This window comes from Notamacropus eugenii, chromosome 2 (genome assembly GCF_028372415.1).
Source record: "Notamacropus eugenii isolate mMacEug1 chromosome 2, mMacEug1.pri_v2, whole genome shotgun sequence".
NCBI classification, from domain to species: domain Eukaryota; kingdom Metazoa; phylum Chordata; class Mammalia; order Diprotodontia; family Macropodidae; genus Notamacropus; species Notamacropus eugenii.
In genome coordinates, this window is record NC_092873.1 from 18,170,043 (window position 1) to 18,188,829 (window position 18,787).

General features: G+C 54.1%; 1 protein-coding gene across 1 annotated transcript; it reads left to right on the top strand.

Moving 5' to 3' along the window:
- The first annotated feature begins 99 nt into the window (after positions 1-99).
- On the top strand, positions 100-17,575 carry FRMD8 (FERM domain containing 8). Its single transcript, XM_072637332.1, has 11 exons — positions 100-201; positions 789-873; positions 4,935-5,102; positions 8,046-8,147; positions 8,692-8,750; positions 8,921-9,087; positions 9,846-10,064; positions 10,137-10,260; positions 10,794-10,937; positions 11,606-11,813; positions 15,655-17,575. Exons 2-11 carry the CDS (start codon positions 789-791, stop codon positions 15,771-15,773), a joined length of 1,395 nt encoding a protein of 464 aa, XP_072493433.1. The 5' UTR covers positions 100-201; the 3' UTR covers positions 15,774-17,575.
- Positions 17,576-18,787: the final 1,212 nt, after the last annotated feature.

The following is an 18,787-nucleotide window of genomic DNA, read 5'->3' on the forward strand; positions in this document are numbered from 1 at the left end:
CAAAGTGCCCCGCGGGCAGAACCACGTGGGAGGCCTAAGGGGGTGGGGCCCAACATTCTCGAAGGCGCCAGAGAGATGCGCATGCGCCACATCTCTGACCTCCTATTGGCTCTCTCGGGCCGAGGGGGCGGGAACCGTGGGGCTTGGCGCTTCCTGCTCCAGTGCCTTCCGTATACCCGAAGCCGCCCGGTCCAATTTGGGGTGAGATTCCGGGGCCAGAGCGGGTGGGGGAGACCGTCCTGGGGCGGGGGCCCTCGCCCCGCAGCTTCTTGGTGTCGGAGCTGGCTCCCCCCTGCCCTCTCCGCCTCCGCCTAGCCCTGACATCCCTGCGCGACCCTCCCTCTGGTCCCCCCCGCCCCGCTCTCCAAAGCCTCGCTCTGACTCCCGGCCCCCACCACCACCCCCCCCCGCCCCGGGTCCTCAGCCTCGCTCCGGTCCCGCTCCCCCCCCCCCCGCCCCCTCCTCAGCCTCGCTCCGGTCCCGCTCCTACCCCCGCCCCCGTCCTCACCCCCCCCCTCAGCCCGGCCCCCCTCCATCCTCCCCAAAGGCTCTTTGAGAGCCCCCCAGCCTGGCATTGACCCTCCTTCCCCCAGCCCCCTCCCTGCCACTTCTGCCCCCCCATAACTCGGGAAGTAGCTCCCGAGGGGGGGCCAGGAAGCCCCGGCCCGAATGTGGCCCCGGCCCGTGGGTGCAGCCCCTCCCCGCGGTGGCAGTTGTCAGCGCTCAGCAGTGCCCGGCCCGCAGTAGGCACCACACGGTGCCGCTCATCCTGGGCCCTCTCTCTGCAGATGGACGGAGGCGAGGCGGGGTCGGGGCCCCCGGGGCCGGCGGAGCGCTCCCACCGCAGCAGCGTGTCCTCCGTGGGAGCCCGAGGTGGGTTCTCGGGGAGCTGCCTGGGTGGGAGGAGGGCGGGCATGGGAGCTGGTGCCCGGCGCGGCCCCTCCGGCTGGACGGGAAAGTGTGTGAAGGGAGGGCCGGAAGGGTCAGCCCTGCCCCAGGGATTTCACCAGGGTACCCGTGGGGGGGGATTGGAAGGGGCAGAGACGGGAGGGGCCAGTCACCGAGGGGTCACTGGGGGTGGGGGGCCAAGCCCTGAAGAGGAGGGCCATGGGGGAGAGGCCACCCACCTGGCCGGGGCTGGGCAGGGGTGTCCAGTGTCCAGCATCGGATTCACCTTGTTGGGCAGGCCTGGAGCTCAGGAGAGGTCAGGGCGCAGACCCAGGAGCCTTCTGCGTGGGGATGGAACCCACAGAAAGGAAGCAGGAGAGTGTCTTGGGGTGAGGGACTGAGAGCTGGCCTAGAAGGTGAGAGGAGAGCAGGGGGGCTCCAGAGGGTGAAGGATGAGAAGAGGACAGCAGGGCTGTAACTTTGGAGAGAGCAGCAGGTTGAGCGGAGAGGAGGCAGAGGCCGGAGCCTGGCGATCTGCTGGGAAAAGAGAGACCAGGGAGTGAGTTTGGGGGGTGAGAGGGGGGCTAGTGGCATGGCACTTGGGGCCATGTGTTTGCGCAGTGTCTCCCCCATTAGACAGTAAGCTCCTTGAAGGTAAGGCCTGTCATTTACCACTTTTTGTATCCCTGGGGCTTAGCACAGGGCTTGGCACATTACTATGTTTCATGATATTTATTTCATGAATGTGTTTCATGAATATTTATTGATTGACCTAAATTTATGTCCTGCCTTAGACTTTTAATGACTGTGTCTGTCACTTCACCTCTGCTTGCCTCAGTTTCTCTATGTATAATGGGTATATAGAGCACCTCTTTCCCAGGGTGGCTGTGAGAATCAAGTGAGAAAACATGTAAAACACTTGGGAAACCTTCAGACACTGTCAGTGAATAGTTGGATGAGATTTTAGAAGTCCAATTTGGGAGCATCTTCCAGGCTGACCCTGGTCATCTCTACGTAGAGGCCCTAAATCGCTTTACAAAGCTGGGCTTGTCCCCCTTTTACAGGAGAAGTTGAGTCATCACAAGACTCAGCATTTGGGGCGCTGGGACTGGCTTTCCTCCTTCCTCCTCCATCTCCCCAGCCAGCTCTCTGGAGCCCCCTTTGTTTTCCTCTCCTGGTGGTGCTTTGGATGCCTCTGCTGGCTTGTGCCTTTGCTCCTTCCCTGACCTTTGTGTAAAAAGATGGCTTTCTCTGAGGGGACCTTCCTTCCCTGACCCTCCCGGCCTTGCCAAGGTTTTCTTCCCTTCATGGCCTAGCAGGTGGTTTTTAGTGGGAGTAATCCTAGGGTCAGAAGGGGCCTTCAAGACCATTTAGCTCCTTATTCTGTGGAGAGACCTGTGGAGAGCTGAAGGACTGACCCAATCACACAAGTAGTGGATGACAAAAGCAGAGTTTGATCCCAGATCCCTGAGATGCCAGGCAGGGGAGTGGCTCCATCCACGGTCTCCCAGGGCCCTCTGTGAGCTGACCTGGTGGTCAGACACTCCACATTTGGCCAGGATTGACAGACAGGGGCTGTGCCCAGGCCTTAAATGTCTGCCCCTCCCCAGACCCCTGCTCTTCCCTGCCAGTCGCTCTGCTTGGTGAGCGCTTTAGCCTCCCCACGGATGAACCCCAAGTAGAGTATTAGCCTGACTTGGAATCCCATCTCTGGCTGTTAAGTAATAGCTGCCTTCTGATGGGCCATGCTCTAGGCTAGGCCTGAGGACCCCCAGAAATGAAATGGAATACTTGAGGGGGAGGAGGGAGTTATCTCTGCAAAGGGCTATGGACTGGCTGATTTTGTGGCAGATGAACATCTGTCTGCCAGTCACTGTCCCTGGCCTCCAGATGTGCATTTCCATTCTTCTGTTCCTTCCCTCTCAGCCTGTCTGCCTCCAGCTCATTGTCTCCACTCATAATCCAGGCCCTGGTAACCCCTCACCTGGCATCGAGTCTCTGTCCTCTCTACCCTCTACACCACTGACCAAGGCACAGGTCCAACCATAGACCCTGTAGTTTGACTCCCTTCCGCCAAACTGGACTCTTTACTGATCCCTCAATTTGGTGCCATCTCCCATCTCCACATGACCCTGGAATGCCCTCCCTCCTCCCCTCTGGCTTTTAGAATCCCTAGCTTCCTTCATGACTCAGCTCAGGGGCCATTTCCTTTTCTGAATCCTCCCTACCCCCAACCAGTTATTAGTGCAGTCTCTCCTAAATCACCTATATTCTTTTCCATGTGCTATGTCCCTACCCAAGCCAGCACCGGCCCCTACCTGGGAAGAGGTACTTAATTCTCACTGAGGTAAGAGGGTGTGGAGAAGGCACAGAAGACCCTCAGCCCCATCTCTGAGAACTGGGCCACTGCTATTAAAGAAAAGGAAAGCTTGGATGGAAATGGCCCTGGGCAAGTGTTTCATTCCTTAAAGGGCATTAAGTTAAGTACCTACTATGTGCCAGGACTTGGAGATACAAAGAAAGGTAAAAAATTGAGAATCAGTCTGATGAGGGAGACTGTGAGCAAACTGACCTAGGACAGACAGGAAATAAGGAGCATTGAGAGGGGCTGGCAGGGCGGATTTTAGCTGGAATGTGACCAGGGAGGTCAGTGGGCAGAGGGGAGAAGGACCTGGGGGAGGGCACAGCCACAGAGAAGGCCAAGAGCCCAGAGGCCAGACATGATGGGGGGGAGGGCTGATGGAGGCCAAACACAGATATGCTTGAGATGCTTCTTCCTTTCCATCCCATGCACCTGCTGGTGACCACTCTCCCTCTCCCCGGAGGGGAGGCCAGGCTCAACCAGGCAGATGAACAGGCCAAGCCTCAGCCTGGCAGCCAGGCACCCCAAGGACCAGAGTTCTGCTGCCCCCTGTTGTGTCCCTCCTTCCTCTTATTCATGGGCAATCCATTCCCATGGTTTCCCCTGCACCTGTCAGGCTTCTGAACTCACAGTTCATAGATTTGCCTTGGCTCACACAACTGGGAGACGTCAGGCCTTTGCACTCAGTGAGCCTGCATCTGTTAGACCCCTGCTCTATGCAAGGCACTGTGTTGGACACTGGAGACCCCAACAGAGCCAAACACGAATCCAGGGCTCCCCTTTCGCCATGTACAGATACAAAGAGAGTGAAAATAAAGATGATCTTGGGGGGGGGGTGGGCGGAGCAGCATGCAGATCAGTAGGGTTTCATGTAGAAAATCATTTTTTTTTTTCATGGTTAAGCATAAATTCTATTTAGGCCATTGTATCATAATCTGTCAGATTATAAACCAACAATGTTTGTTCACAATGGGAAGGTGGGACCAGTGTTTTGGATTTTTTTTGTCTTTGTTTTTCCCCCATACCCAGCCTGTGGATGGGTTGGAGAAAGTGCATTTCAGCATAATTTTCTTCCAAATATTAGCCCTTTAGAAAGTCATTCTTAAGCTGAACTATGAAGGGCCCTGAGAATCCTAAAGACAGAGATGAGGAGGGGCAACGTTCCAGGGATAGGAGGCAGGCAGCCCATGTGGTGCCCCAGTGCACAGCGGCAGCAGGAAAGCTGGTCTGGCAAGTGGAGATCATGGGGTAGGGAGGACCACTTGATCAGGCTCCCATGCTACCCTCCAGAGTCTGGTCCCTTCACATGACTCTCTGCCATCTCCCCCAGGGTCCTGGGGATTGTCACCCTACTACTAAGTGACCATGGCCATGATTAGAAATGGGCCTTATCCCAGTGTCCTTTCTGTTGCACCTCAGTATGTCCTTTTCCCCCACCCCACATTCCCTGCTGTCTGACTCTGCAGGGAGTGTCTGCTCTAGGTTTGCAGGGTGGTGCAGACTAGCCTGTGGCCAGAAAGGTGCCCCTTTCCCGGGGGGTGTTTGGCAAGAGATGGCCATTCCGAGGAGGAGCTCAGAGATCCCCTGCCCAGCAGCACCCCCTAGAACTCCCCCTAGGTCTCCAAGGCTGAGAGGGGGTGCTGTTGGATTGGTTACAGCAACGTGACTGTAGTCTGTGTTGCAGCAGCGGACGTGCTCGTGTACCTCATGGACGACACAGCAGTGCCCCTGGTTGTGGAGAATGTGGTCTCCATCACTGCTCAGGACCTTCACCGCGCCATCCGAGAGGCTCTGCAGCTCCCCGACATTGCTGTGGAGGCCTTTGCCCTCTGGCTCATCTCACCCTTGCTTGGTAAGGATCCTCAAACATTATCAACTGGAGGCATCTGGTACAGTGGAAAGGGGGCTGACTTTGGAGTTGGTGTACCTGGGTTCAAATCCTGCCTCTGGCATTCACTCCCCCTCTCTGGGCCTCAGTGTCCTTTTCTGTAAAATGAGCAGGAACACTGTGGCTTCTGAGATCCCCCAAGCTCTAGACCTGTGATCCTATGAACTGGAACATGGAAAGGGCTACTTTTGGAAACAAAATGTTATCTGGAGGTAGTTTTCTCAGCCTCTAGGTGGACAACTCGGCAAATCAGCTAACAGGGAAGGCCTTTCCTGGCCCCCTAGGCTCCTGCCAGTGTTGTGTGGGGAGCAGGAAGGTGAGCATAGGGTGCATGGCTTTGGACCCAGGCATGAAGTCTGAGGTGGCTCCCATTTCCAAGGGGACAATTGGGACTGAGGTGGGGGGCAGCATGAGGCTTCAAGGGGGAAGGAGGGAGGGAGCATGGACAGACAACTCAGGTATGGGAACTGGAAATGCAGGGAGGGTCACAGGCACCAACAGGGAGTGCAAAGTACTTTACAGGCTTCCGTCTCCCCAGGCTGTTGAGAGGGCCACACTCCAGGTGTTACTGTGGTCAGAATCAGGAAGAAGGGCCCAACACACCTGAACTCTGGCTGCCTCAGTTTCCTCATCCTTAAATTGGGAGTGATGATAACGATAGCACCTTCCTCCAGGGTAGTTGTAAAGACCAAGCCAGGCCCAAACCTTAGAAAGTTGGAATTCTGGTCTTGGTGTCCAAAGATGTGGGTTCAGATTCTTGGATTTGCTATATGACCTTGGGCAGTTCCCATCCCCTCTCTGAGGCTCGGTTTCTCCATCTGTACCCAAAGAGGATTTCAGGCCAGCTGATCTCTGAGTTCCTTCTTCCCCCCTGATCCCCCACCGTGTGTTACCCTTCTTTTCATTGAGGGAGAAGGGCAGGAGCTGATGGACCTCTGGCACTGGAGCCTGGGGACTGGCCCCCTCTGCCCTCCCTTGAGGAGGTTGGCTCAGCCCTTCCAAGTGGTAGAGCAGGCATAATCCACCCATTTCAAAGCAGGAACCATAGGGACCCTCAGGCTGTTCTACATCTTATCCTCAAGCTCAGGCTCTGGTTCTCATCATTGATTCTGAGGCTGATAACCACTACCCATAGCCATGCATGGAATTAGAAGTGGGGGCTGCCACAATGCTGGGGGACAGTCCTCTGTCAGGAACTAAGTCGTTTGGGAGGAGTCAGGCCACCTGGCTGTCAGCCAGCCCAACACCGCCCTCCTCCTGCTCCCTCCTTGCCCATCCATCCTCTCTCCTCAGCAGCCCCAGCTCCCATCCCTACCTGCCCCTACATCTTCCAGGCCTTGGGGCTTCCATGGTTCTCTGACCTTGCAGGTGGGGCTCTCTCCTGCTGATCCCCCAAGCCCCTCCCCTTTCCACTCCATCCCTACATAGACAGTGCCCTGTAGAGAAAAACAGGGGCATGCCATCCCTGACAGCTGATGTTCCCCTGTTTGTCTTGGACCTCTTTGCCTTCCTCCCCCTCCCCAGCTCTGAGCACATTCTTGACTCTAGCTGTGGGAATCAGCTTGTGGTCTGACTTGAGGCATTCTGACGTGGGTTGGCTCTGCCCACCCTGGAGTTCCTTTTCCACCCTGGCCATGGGCATACCTGAGCTGTAGTCTCACAGTGAGCGTTGAGACTTCTTTGTGGCCCAGCAAGCCAAGACTCTGACTTACTGCCCAGTGTGGTGTCAGCGAGCTTCCCTGGCTATGCCCAGCAGCATGGGGAGGACCTCACCCTGACAGGCCAAGTGAGACTTTGGGGGCACAGCGGGGTGAGAAGAAAAGAGCTAGCCCCTGGGAGACTGAGGGATCCAAGACATTAAGGTGATGGGGCCAGACCCTCCCAACTCTAGCCTGGGGCCCAGGTGTCCTCATGATTCAGTCACTAAGTCATGGCACTGGGGGCCCATTGTGTACAGGACTGTGTCCCCAGGAGCTCCTCCTCTCCAAGGAGATGCTGGTGGCAAACTACAGAACTATGTGGTAAACAGACTGGCAGCTTGACCCCAGGGCCACTGGGAAAAGGAATGGGGTTGGAAGTGGAGGATATGGGAATGAGGCTACTGGAAGGAACAATTTTGGCTGGGGGATCGGAGAGCCCTGAAGAAAGGAGTTGGGGCCGTGTTAGGAGTGGTTGGGGGCAGAGGCAGGATCCTAAAGACCAAGGAGAGATCTGTGGGGTCACAGGGACAGCTACCAGATGGAAGCCTGGAAGATTCCCAGAAAGGCTATGTTTGGGCAGCTCCAGTGGGGCAGCAGGCGGAGGTGAACAGGGGCTGGGAGACCAGATTGGAGCTGAGGATCTGGCCAGGGGGTGGGGGAGGGGATGCAGAGTAAAATGTTGGGGGGGTGCTGGAGACACTCCTTAGGGTCACAGGGTCATTGAGGCTGTGCCCCTCATTTTGCAGACGAGGAAATTGAGGCCCAAGAGCTTACATGACAGGAAAGAAGCAGCCGTGGGATCTGAATCCCCATTGTTCCTCTCATTTTAAATCTAGGACGCTTTCCACTGTACCTACATTAGAGGTCAGCTGGACTCAACAGGACTTAATAGTCACCTGCCTCCTGTGGGGGCACAGTGTAGATAGAGCCCAGAGGAGGGATGTTCTGGGTTCATACATTTAATGTGGGGCTGCTCCTCCCAAGGCCTGCCTGCCCTTTGATTTCTGGAGAGAGAGACCTTGCTGGATTTGGCTTGGCCCAGCCTGGGCCACCTACCCAAGGCCCAGCCTCTTCTCCCTGAAACTTGGCCTTGCTGGGGCATCCCGAGGAACCAGGACATAGGGAGCTGGGAAGGGAGGGAGGGACTTGCTCCTTCCTGAGGCACTGCCTCTACCACACTTAAGGGCCCTTCTTTGCTTCTCTGCAGAGGTGCAGCTGAAACCTAAGCACCAGCCGTACAAGGTGTGCCGGCAGTGGCCGGACCTGCTGTTACGCTTCACAGATGCCCCAGAGGATGACATGGCTATGGGTCTGTAGCACTTTCTTTCCTCACACCCCAGAACTTCTCTTTGCCCTCCTTCTCTCCTTTTCTCATTTCAGTTTAGAGGGGTGGCTTTCCTATTGAGATAAGTCCAATTCTCTAATCATGGGGTCAGAGGTGAGAGTGTTGGCCTTTAGCCCAAGGGAAGTGCAAGCTGCTCCATGGGACCTGTAGCCATGGAGTCTAACCCCACGGTCCCTCCTGGCTTTGTCCCCAAGGCTTCTAGAGCCCAGGCCATTCTGGTGACCAGGATGGCTAGCTAGGCCACGGCTGGTCTGGGCTGGGCTGGGTGGAGCATGCCTGAGACTAGCAGAAAGCCTCCTACCCAGGCTACCTTTGCCTCCTCAGCTGGCCATCATCCCTCCCCCCTGCCTGAAGTAGAACCTCAGGAGGAGGTCACCTGTAGTATCCCCAATGAGTCTCCTTAATAAATTGTGGCACATGAGGCCGGAACAAGAGAAAAGGGGCTGGATGAAGAATCAGCACATCTGGGAGAGGGCCAGGTTTGTGACTTTCTCATATCTCTTCCCAGATGAGCCATCTCTGCAGTTCAGAAGAAATGTCTTTTTCCCAAAGAGGAAGGAGTTGCAGGTGAGGCTGCCTGGCCTCAGCAGAGCCCAGAACAGACTCCCCAGGGTGCTTCCTGTCTCGGCCTTCTCTTTCATCTCCCTTCACCCTTCACATGCTCCCAGGGTCCTGCTGTGCCTCCCAGGCCAGGCCTCCCTGGCTAGGCCTCTATCTGAGCACCCTTTGGTTTTTAGGTCAACAATGAGGATGTCTTGAGGCTGTTGTATGAAGAGGCCAAGTTCAACGTATTGGAGGTGCGCTATCCCTGTGACGTGGAAGACTGCGAGAAGCTTGGGGCCCTGGTGTGCCGACTGGAACTGGGGCCTTACCGCCAAGGCCAGCAGACAGCCTGTGCTGTGAAGTAAGGACCAGGAGGGCTCATTGCACTTGGAGGAGAAATATATCTTTACCTGTCTCTTCACCTGACTCCCACTGACACTTAGGATCTCCTTCAAATATTTAGAAACATTCTGAGAAAAGGAGCCCCCAGGCTTGACCAGAAAGACTGCCAGAGGAGTGAGGCTCAGGAGACCCCAGCAAGGAAGTGGCCTCCCCAGAATTTGAACCCTGATCTGAGTGAGGCAGGATCAGGCATGCCCTCATTGGTCTCTGGTGGACAGATTACCCACCCAGACACACTCACAGTCTGGGGGGCTGCCTGTCTTGAGTTAATACATACCTGAGGCTCTGAGGCCAGGCCTGCTCGGCTCTGGCCACCTCTGTGAGGGACCTACTTGTCCCTACTCCCTTGGCCTCCAGTTGTGGGCCGCTGCTTTTTTCCACTTTGTCCTCTCTCCCCATCTTCAGAGGCCTGGGCCCTGTCCCACCCCCTCACAAGAGAGCCTCTAAGTAGAGACTGGCCCTAGTGAGAGCAGGATGTTGAGAAAGCCTTCTCCTGGGACCTGCCAGGGGTCATTCCCTGAGGTGGAAAGAGTGTGACCCAGGCAATGTCCTTAGCTTGGCCACCAGAGGCCAAAAGCTGTCCCACATGGGACATCAGCATGAATATAGTGGATGGAAGCCTCATGGCCTGATACCTCCAGGGCTCTGGAGGTTTGCTCCCTTGGCAAGGTTGCAGGTGTGTCTCCATTCCCTGATGGTGCCCATCTTATCCTCCAGAGAGAAGCTTGACTCCTTCCTGCCTGCCCATCTCTGCAAGCGGCCTCACAGCCTCTTCACAGCCTTCCGGAGCCGGGGACCCCGGCTGGTACCAGGGGAGCAAGGCCTGTTGAACGCCTACCAGGAGGTGAAAGAGGAAGAGGGAGGCTCGGAGGCTGAGCTGCTCACCAGGCATTACCGGGCCTACCTGCTCAAGTGCCATGAGCTGCCCTACTACGGGTGAGTCTCAGAGAGAGGCCTTTGAGCTGGCAAAGCTCCTAGCCTAAGGATAACCACCCCTGTGCCCCCCAGGTGTGCATTTTTCTGTGGCGAGGTCGACAAGCCGGCCCAGGGCTTCCTGCACCGGGGAGGGCGCAAAGCCGTGACCGTGGCCATCAACTTAGAGGGTGTCCACGTCATCGATACCAAGGAGAAGGTATGGTTCTGCTGGGGCCCACTCTGAGTGTGCCAGGGTCCCGTCAGTATCAGGAGACAGCCTCCCCGGGCATTCCTCATATAGTGGCACAGATGGTGCTGGGCTCTATCCAATACTTCATGGGCCTTGGACATCTCCTCCCAGTGCCTCAGTTTCTGACCTCCCAGGGTGAGAGCATATGGAAAGTCCTGTGCAGATTCAGATGGCCCTCACTCAGGTCTTTGTTGTTTGTCTCATAGGTTGTTTTGTGTAGACTCAAGAGTGAGGTCCCCTTGCCAATCTCCCTTTCCCTTCCTCCTTTGCTGTCCTATTCCTTAGTACCCCCAGTCCCATGGGAGGTTCTGAGGGATGCAGCCCCCTCAGAACCATGGGCGTCTCATTTCTTTGAACTGATTGGCTCTGACTGCAGAAGTGCAAATCCCCTCAGCCACTCCCCTGCCGCAGGCAGGCTGGCCTCCCACATTGTGTCCCTGGTCAGTGGCCGGGACCTGGGCCCTTCCCCTCTGACCATTCCCTCCCTGTCTCATTACCAGCACGTCCTCCTGGGCCTGCGCTTCCAAGAACTGTCCTGGGACTACACCTGCTCAGGCGACGATGAGCCCATCCTGTGGCTGGAGTTTGATGGGGAGAGTGAGGGCATGCCTATCAACAAGCTGCTGAAGGTCTACTCCAAGCAGGTAGTGACCTCAGCAGTGGGGGATGAGCGTGTCCCACACTCCAGGTTGACCAACAGTGAAATCCCCTTCCCTGCGGTCATACAGATAGGGCCAGAATTGGAACCCAGTGCCTGTAGCTCTTCACCCTGTTCCAGCCTCTTGGCTGTTTGGACAGCTTGGAGATGGCCCCATCGGAGCCAGAGGAGGAAGCCTGGGCACGATGGGAGACCGCTTTGGTCTGGGGCACTAATTTGGCTTGGGAGGTTTTGGGGGGCTAATTCATGCTTTCATGATCTTGTTTGTCCTGTGTTTTTCCTCAGTCCCCCTCTCTGTGAAAGGTGGTAGTCATACTAACTTACCCTTGGGTTTATAACCAAGATTAAATAGCTTCATAACCCTGTGAACTAGACAGTGAAACTATGGTTGAGCCCATTTCACAGAACACACCGCAGGTCAGAGAGGTGAGCTGACTTGGGCTTCTGTCACAGAGCAGAAGGCAGGACTTCACCTAGGTCCTCTGACTCTGAATGTCCTGTGGGCAGGGATGGGGACAGGGTCGAAGAGCTCTGAGTGGTGCTCTGTGAACTCTGTGCCTCCCAAGTCCCTTCTGGCTTGGTATCCTCAGCCCCATCCCCCGACTTCCCACAGTCCCAGCCTGTTTTGCCCTGTTCCTTCCTTGGCTTTCCTAGGCAGAGCTGATGAGTGGCCTCATTGAGTACTGCATCGAGCTGAGCCTAGCCAAGGAGCCTGCCCTGGCCCAGGAGACAAAAGTCAGCCCCTCGGCTGGCCCCGGCCCCCAGCCTCCCACCACCTCTCAGCGCCACAAGCTCCGGAGGCAGAGCAGTGTGGTCTGCAGCCGGATTCAGCACCTGGCCACCATCGATTATGTGGATGATGGTGAGTGGCTCCAGACCCCTGGGGAAGGGCGTGAGGTAGGCTTCCTGCCACCAAGAGAAAAGCTTGATACAAGGCTCTGGAGGTCATCCAGCTATGCCCAAGTCACGCTCCTCCACAACCCACTAGCAGGTGGGCATCCAGGTACATGGAGGGAGGGGGCTGGACAGCTGCATACCCAGATTTCGAGTCAAGCCCCAACACTCTTCAGCTTCTGTTAGATATGTGTAAAGGGCCAGTCTTGACCTACCAAAGCAGCCCCTCCCTCTGACACCTTCTCTGCTGCGTCTCCCCCCAAGTCTTCTCTCAGCTCAATGTCCCCAGGCCTTTCCCATCCTTCCAGGGCACCATCAAAGGGATGCTCAGTGTGCTCCCCATCTGCTTTGCCTCATCCTTCAGTGGCCTTTCTAAAACAGGATGTCCAGCACTGGGGGGAAGGAGGCGTAGGGTCCTGGGCACGTGGGTCTTCTCAAAGCCTGTTTGCATTCTTAGCTTCTGTCTTGTGTTATTGACTCATCATCTTCCCATGGCAGTCACACCCCACCCCCTGCTGGGGAGCCCAAATCGAAGGCTTTCTGTGTGCTTATTTAACTGCGTTCAAGTAGATTCTGCCCAAAGTTCTGGCCTTTCAAGACCTTCTTGACTTATTATTGCCATGTAGTAGGAGTTCCTTGCCCCCAGCTTTGTGGAATCTGCAGATCTGAGGGGCTCACACTCACCCCCTCAGCTTCTGTCCAAGCGGTTGGTGAGCAACATCAGCTATGCTCACATCCCTCCCCCATGAAGCCACGCCCTGCTGCTCCCAGTTCTCGTGGTGCCTCCTACCCGTTCCGGTGTCTCACGGACAGTGGCCCGCCAGTCCCCTTGGCCAGTTCTTTCAAAGTCTGAGGATGTGGCACGTCCCTGCCAGTGACCCCAGCTCTCGGAAGGCTGCTGGGCTCTCTTCCCATCAGGAGCCACACAGCTCCTGATTGGCCATTTCTGTTCTGTTCATTCTGAGAATCGTTCTTGGCAGCAGACTGAGCCCTGAGGTGCTCTGCTCCCCTCCTCCTAGTCCCCCATCCTCCCAGCCAGTTCTGGCCCTTCTGAACACCTCTTCTAGCTCAAATAGAATCTTGGCTTTGGCGGGCCTCTGCTTCACTGTCCCTACCAGCCCCGGATCCCTGAGTCCTCACGTGTCAGAACCTGGCCAGGCTTTCATCTTTATCTTCTCTCACATGCCCTGACCTTTTAACTTCTGGCTTTGTCTTATTTTGTTATTAAACACAAAACAAATAACAACACCCTAGGCACTCATTAAAGCAAGTGCAGTAATAATAAAGACCCAAGAGGCCATGCAAACCTGGGTTACTTTCTAAGCAGCGCACTTGGGAGAATCTGAGGGGGGAGAATGGACACATACATGCATGCATACACACATGCATGGATACACACATAGATGTACATACACACACACAGCAACCTGCCAGGGAAGCACATGGGCTCATGCTAACTCTAGTTTTGATGCCATTGGCTTATTCAGGAACATCTGCCACACATGAGACAGCTTCTCTGCCCACTGCTTGAGACCCTCCTTTCCCGACCCGGTCCCACAGATCATTTACAAGCACTTTCCACTGACAGTCACCCTTAAAAGGGGTCTGGGGAAGGCATCATACTATTCATTTGTGTGGCAATCCCCTTTGAGCCTTGAGCTCAAGCCTTCTGTTATCTGACTGCTCCTGCCCTTGTCACTGCTGCCGAGTCTTCTGCCAGGTCCCAGTCACCATGCCAGCCTCAGCCTCTGCCTTCCTGGTACTCAGTGACTTACCTTTCGTGTAATATATGGAATAAGTCATTAAATTTCCCTTAAGAAATTTCCTGATCCTGTCTTTTAAAAAAACCAAATTGGTGAAGAATTCCCATCTCTCCACAGAAGTATATTTAGGTAACTCTCCTCCCTTCCCCTTTCCCTTCTCAAGGGCATGATCTCTCTGGATCGGTAGAATCTCATTCCTGAACGCTTCCTGGCCCTCCTGTTCCTGGGGTCTTTCCTCTCAGTGACCAGTCCAGGGGCTCTTACCTCGAATTCTCCTCTACTCAGTGATGTCTCCGTTCTCCAAATCAAGGACCTGTGTCCGACTGTACCTGGCTTCCCTCCCCCTCTAGCCCAGAATCTAACATGCAGTGCTCATTTGATCCTAGGACCCCAACAACCACATCTTCCTCATGGGTGAGAATGGTCACTCAACAACATTTATTAAGCACCTAATGTGTGCTAGGCCCTGTGTGAAGCACGAGGGATGCAGAAAGACAAAAACATTCCCTGCTTTCAGGAAGCTTCTCCCCTGATGAGAGAGATGGCATGAAATGAGCAGGTCCACTTGAGGTGTGGACAGAGGTAGATGGAAGAGAAGCTCAGAATCCAGCCTGGATGTCAGGCCTCGCAGGCAGGTAAATGAGCACTGATTCACTGCTCTGCTTCAGGCAGAGAGATCTCAGCAGACGTCTGGATAATCGAGGCTCCCTGTTTCCCCTCAGCCACACCTCCCTGTGTCCCAGCCGCCCGTGGTGTGCGTGGAGCATCATTGTGGCTTCTTTCGTCTCTCCATTGGTCTGCACCCAGGTGCTTTCCCCGTCCACACCTCTGGTTCCATGGTGTCCTCACGGTTACATTCACTCACTCATTCAGCAAGCCTTCGCTGAGTGCCTCCTATGCCCTCCCCCCAAGGGGCTTGGGTTCTCCTGTGTTTCCCCCCCACCCCTACCCACCCTCTCACTCCTTTCTGCCTCCGCCAGACCTTTGCAGAGCCACAGCTGGTCATGGAGGTCGTCCCACCGAGGCTGCCTGAGGCCAGGTGGGCTTCCCTGCACTAGGGCCTCTCATTCATCTTCCTTGTTGCCTGTACTTTGTGTATTTGTGAAGGTGAGGGCTTTCTTAGGACAGGAGAAGGCAGCGAGTGTTTACCCAGCACCTGCTCTGTGCTAAGCACTTTACAGTGTTATCTCCTGGTCCTCACAACAACCCTGGGAGGTCAGTGCTGCTGTTATCCCCATTTTACATTTGAGGAAACTGAGGCAAATAGAGGTCACCTGACTTGCCCAGGGTCACACAGCTAGTAAGTATCTGGGGCTAGTCTTCCTGACTCTTGGCCCAACCTGCCCCCATTGGGCCAGTGTCATAGTAGGCCAGGGACTCTGATCAAGTTTCCCTTCTACACGTGTGGGACTTGGTGGGGGTCAGTGTCCATCCAGGAGGGGAAAAGGAGAAGAGAAGGGCATCCTTGTAGGACGCACCAGGCAATTCTGTTCTTAACTACCCCCTTGTTAGGTATACTCCATCCTTGGTCAGGAGCCTGTTAATCTGGGATTTTGAAGTGTGTTCTAAAAGCCAGATCTCCTTTTCAGACGTCTTCTGCAGTAACCTTGGCTTCCACCGAACTCCTTGGAAGGGGAGTAGACACCATAGTACCTTTGACTGCTGCTCTGATTAACCCTGACCAATGGAAATGCTTCTCAGTTTGATTTCACCCAAGTCTGAGCATACCCATGCCCAGAGCAAGGCCATATGCTGTCCTTGATGAGATTTTACAAGAATATCCTAGGTCCCTGCTGCCAGGCAAACTTGTGTTACATGCCCATGTCCTCTCTTTCAAGGTTTGTCACTGCCCACTCTCTGTGGACCCTTTTCCCAGCCCTGAGCTAAATCAGTGCCAGTTCTGTCTGAGCCCAGCACTCCATGACAGTGACCTTCAGAACTCTCCTACTACTTCTGCCTATATCCGCTTGGCTGATGGCCAAGACACATTATCACCAGCCTGAAGCAAATTCCCCTCCGTCCTTTTCCCTCCCTCTCAATTTCCAGGCAAGGAGATCAAACGAGTGAAACCCAAACGGACAACTTCCTTCTTCAGTCGCCAACTGTCCCTGGGCCCAGCAACTTATGGTGTGGTGCAGCCCACGGACAGCCTAGAGCAGGGCTGAAGGGAAGAGACAACAGAGCACCCTACCTGAACCGAAGCAAGCACTGGATTGGGGGCACCAGTCCTGTCTGTCCCACCCTTGGCTGGGGAAATGGCTGAGAGACACGTGGACAGTCCTGTTCCCTGCTAAATGATTCCTCTAATTTCTGTAAGTGCTTCCCTCTTCTGTCCATCTGTGGCCAGGTGACTTGGGACTTGGCATTCAATGCCTTGGGTGATTGTAGGGCCCTACCACCGGGCTCAGACAGGGTAGGGGTCTTCCCTCAGTGTCACCTTCCCTCCTGTGCCCTGGGTCTCTGGGCATCTTCCTTGCGCTCAGAAATGTGGGCCTCTTGCCCTCCCCAAAGTGCCTGCTACTGTGTGAACAAGCTGAATCTTGAAGAAGCAGCCAAAGAATCCTCCAGCTTGGGATCAGAGCAGCAGAGTCTGGTTCAGATCCCCCCTCTTTGACCCCAGTGGGCTTGGCATCTGCATCATCCACATTCTTTCTGCTAAACACATTGTCACACTCCTTTCCTGGGGCTGCTGGAAGGGAAGGAACCAGCCTCCAGGCTGCTGCTGGATGCTGTAAGCTCATTGTGGGGGGGCCCCCCCACTTACCTTGCTCCCGATGGCTGGGAAGCAATGCCCCCACACACACATGCTCTCCACAGGCTCCTCCAGGATGCCACAGCGTTTCCTAAGGCATGTTTCCGCTTGTCAGCTGTTGCGTGACAGAAGGCTGGAACAAGGGTGGGTTGACAGCGCATTGGTGGGCAGATTCAGGTGGGCTTGGAATGTCTGTTATCAACCAGGAAACAATCTCCTTTTCATCTCCATAGAAGTTCTGCTTTCTGGGATAAGCCTGTGCGTCCCACAGGCCCTAAGCCCACTTACTCATTTGTTCTGCCAGAGGCTTCTGGGAACACAGGATCTCCAGCACTTTAGCTAGGGCCTCCATCAGTGGCACTGAGAGCATTTGGATTCCCCAGGCTGGCTCAGGGTCATCCCTTAGGTTAGGAGCCCAGCTGTTGTGGTTGGCTGGTCAGCAAAGAGTTTCCCCCCACCACCCTGTACTTAACCTGGACAGCTGGAGGAATTCATTGTCACTTAAGGTCTTAACACTGCCCTATAACTCTCTTTTAAGCACTATTCGAATGGAAATTTTAATTTAAGAAAATAATTTGTTTTCCATTCATATTTTGGTTGATTTCTCCCCACCCCTAAAAATTACCAACAGCACAAACCTTTCAACAGGGGAGAACATTTCCTATTGCAGTCAAAACTGGGTTTGGGGTTTCTTTCAAGACTTTCCTGTCACTACTAATCCCATATTTAAAAGAAATCCGTCTTATAGGAAAGGGGCAAGTGTCATCACTGGAATTTACTTTGTATTCCCTTCATGCTGCTGAGCAAGGTGACCAGAGGTGTGTCCTCGACATGGTCTGTTTGTCAGATCATCCCAAATGTCTGGTGTTTTGTTACCTCCTCGGAGAGCTTTCTCTTTTAAAAAATGCCTCAAGGATTTTGAGATTGTGATGAGCCAGCAGGACCCTGGTGCCCACCCTCAGCCCCTGCTCTGCACAAGCAGTGCTGCCCAGCAGCTCTCAGGGGAGATGCTGCTTAGCAACAGTGAGGAGAGCCTCTTTGGGGAGGGGGAGGGAGGCAGGGCAGTGATGTACGTCTGTTATTCATTTCACGGTTTTTTCTGTATTCTCTCTTTCCTGTTCTTAGCAACACGTGGTGTTACTCTTTTTTTAATGGGCATACTAATTTTTTTTGTATTCTATAAATAACCATTAATAATAAAGATTATTTCTAGCACATTTTGGAGTGGTTTGTGACACAAAAAATGAGAGTATTGTGTTTTTATTACAGGCTGTTTATAGAACTTTTATGAAGTAGGAATGCAAGGAATAGTGATCCTTGGGTTGCTCAGACTGTCAGCTGAGAAACCAAAATGACATATCCTTGGTGTGTTTGTCTAGGGCTACAGAATTATTATTTCTACCTTCCAGCCCACTCCCCCCCACCCTTTTCTTTTTTCTTTTTTTTTTTTGCTAGAGGTTGAAAAAGACTGTCTCAGACATGAGGTGGAGAAGAGAGGTCTGCCCATTTGGGTCCTGCCTAAGAAGGAAGGAATGTGTTACAGCCTGGGGCCAGTGTGGATGCTGAAGCCACAGGGACCTCCCTCAAACAGGCCTCCATAACTTGTCTAGGGGCTGCCAGTCCTGTTAGTTAAGACCATCCACCTCTACATATCATCAATTGACAGCTCACTTTCCTAAACCATGTTAAGACTGACTTTAGAATCGAGAGACTGGTTTTGAATTGGGGCTCTGCCACCACTGTCTAGAATACTGGTTGGCTCTCCTCATGGGGATTCCTTTCATGTAAGCTGGATAATTGTTGAAGTTCCTTCCAAGTTCAATTCTGTGACATGTATGAGACCTTGGACAATGAAAGAAGACCAGATGACCACCTTAAATCTGTGCCCTTTCTGGACCTTGGCTTGCATATTTACAAAATTAAGAGCTCAAATCCACAAGACACAGAAGCCCCAGGATTCCAGAGGGCTCTCATCCACAAAGCTTGGTGAGCCGGATCTCGTACCCATTTTATAGATGAGGAAATTGAATTCACATACAGTGGCTTGCCCAAGGACATAGACTTTGGTCCCAATCAAACACTCAGTCAGTACTAGATTAAAATATGCTTATGTAGGACCAAGGAACCTCCCTACAACTTCTGGAACTCTAGAAACTCAGGTTGCTTTAGATATGGTCGCCTCCAGTTTCTCTGTGCTGGAACCCCTGCTCATTGACTCATGCTGGTTGAACCCAATTGCCAATAACAGGCATTCACTTCTAAAATGGGTATTTTTTATCCGTTAGCAGGTGAGATGCTCATTCAACAAGCTATCTGTTAGGCACAGACACCAGAGACACAAAAACCACCCCTACCTTCGAGCCTAAGTGCCAGGAGGAAATAGATGTACTGAGCACCTACTATGTGTCAGACACTTGGCTAAGTGTG

What these genes read in the sequence shown, in the direction of transcription:
- FRMD8 (XM_072637332.1), top strand. Translation starts at nt 789, where the DNA reads ATGGACGGAGGCGAGGCGGGGTCGGGGCCCCCGGGGCCGGCGGAGCGC. An exon ending in CAAAGAGGAAGGAGTTGCAG is followed by an intron (nt 8,751 to 8,920) that starts GTGAGGCTGCCT and finishes TTTGGTTTTTAG; the next exon opens with GTCAACAATGAGGATGTCTT. An exon ending in TGAAGGTCTACTCCAAGCAG is followed by an intron (nt 10,938 to 11,605) that starts GTAGTGACCTCA and finishes TGGCTTTCCTAG; the next exon opens with GCAGAGCTGATGAGTGGCCT.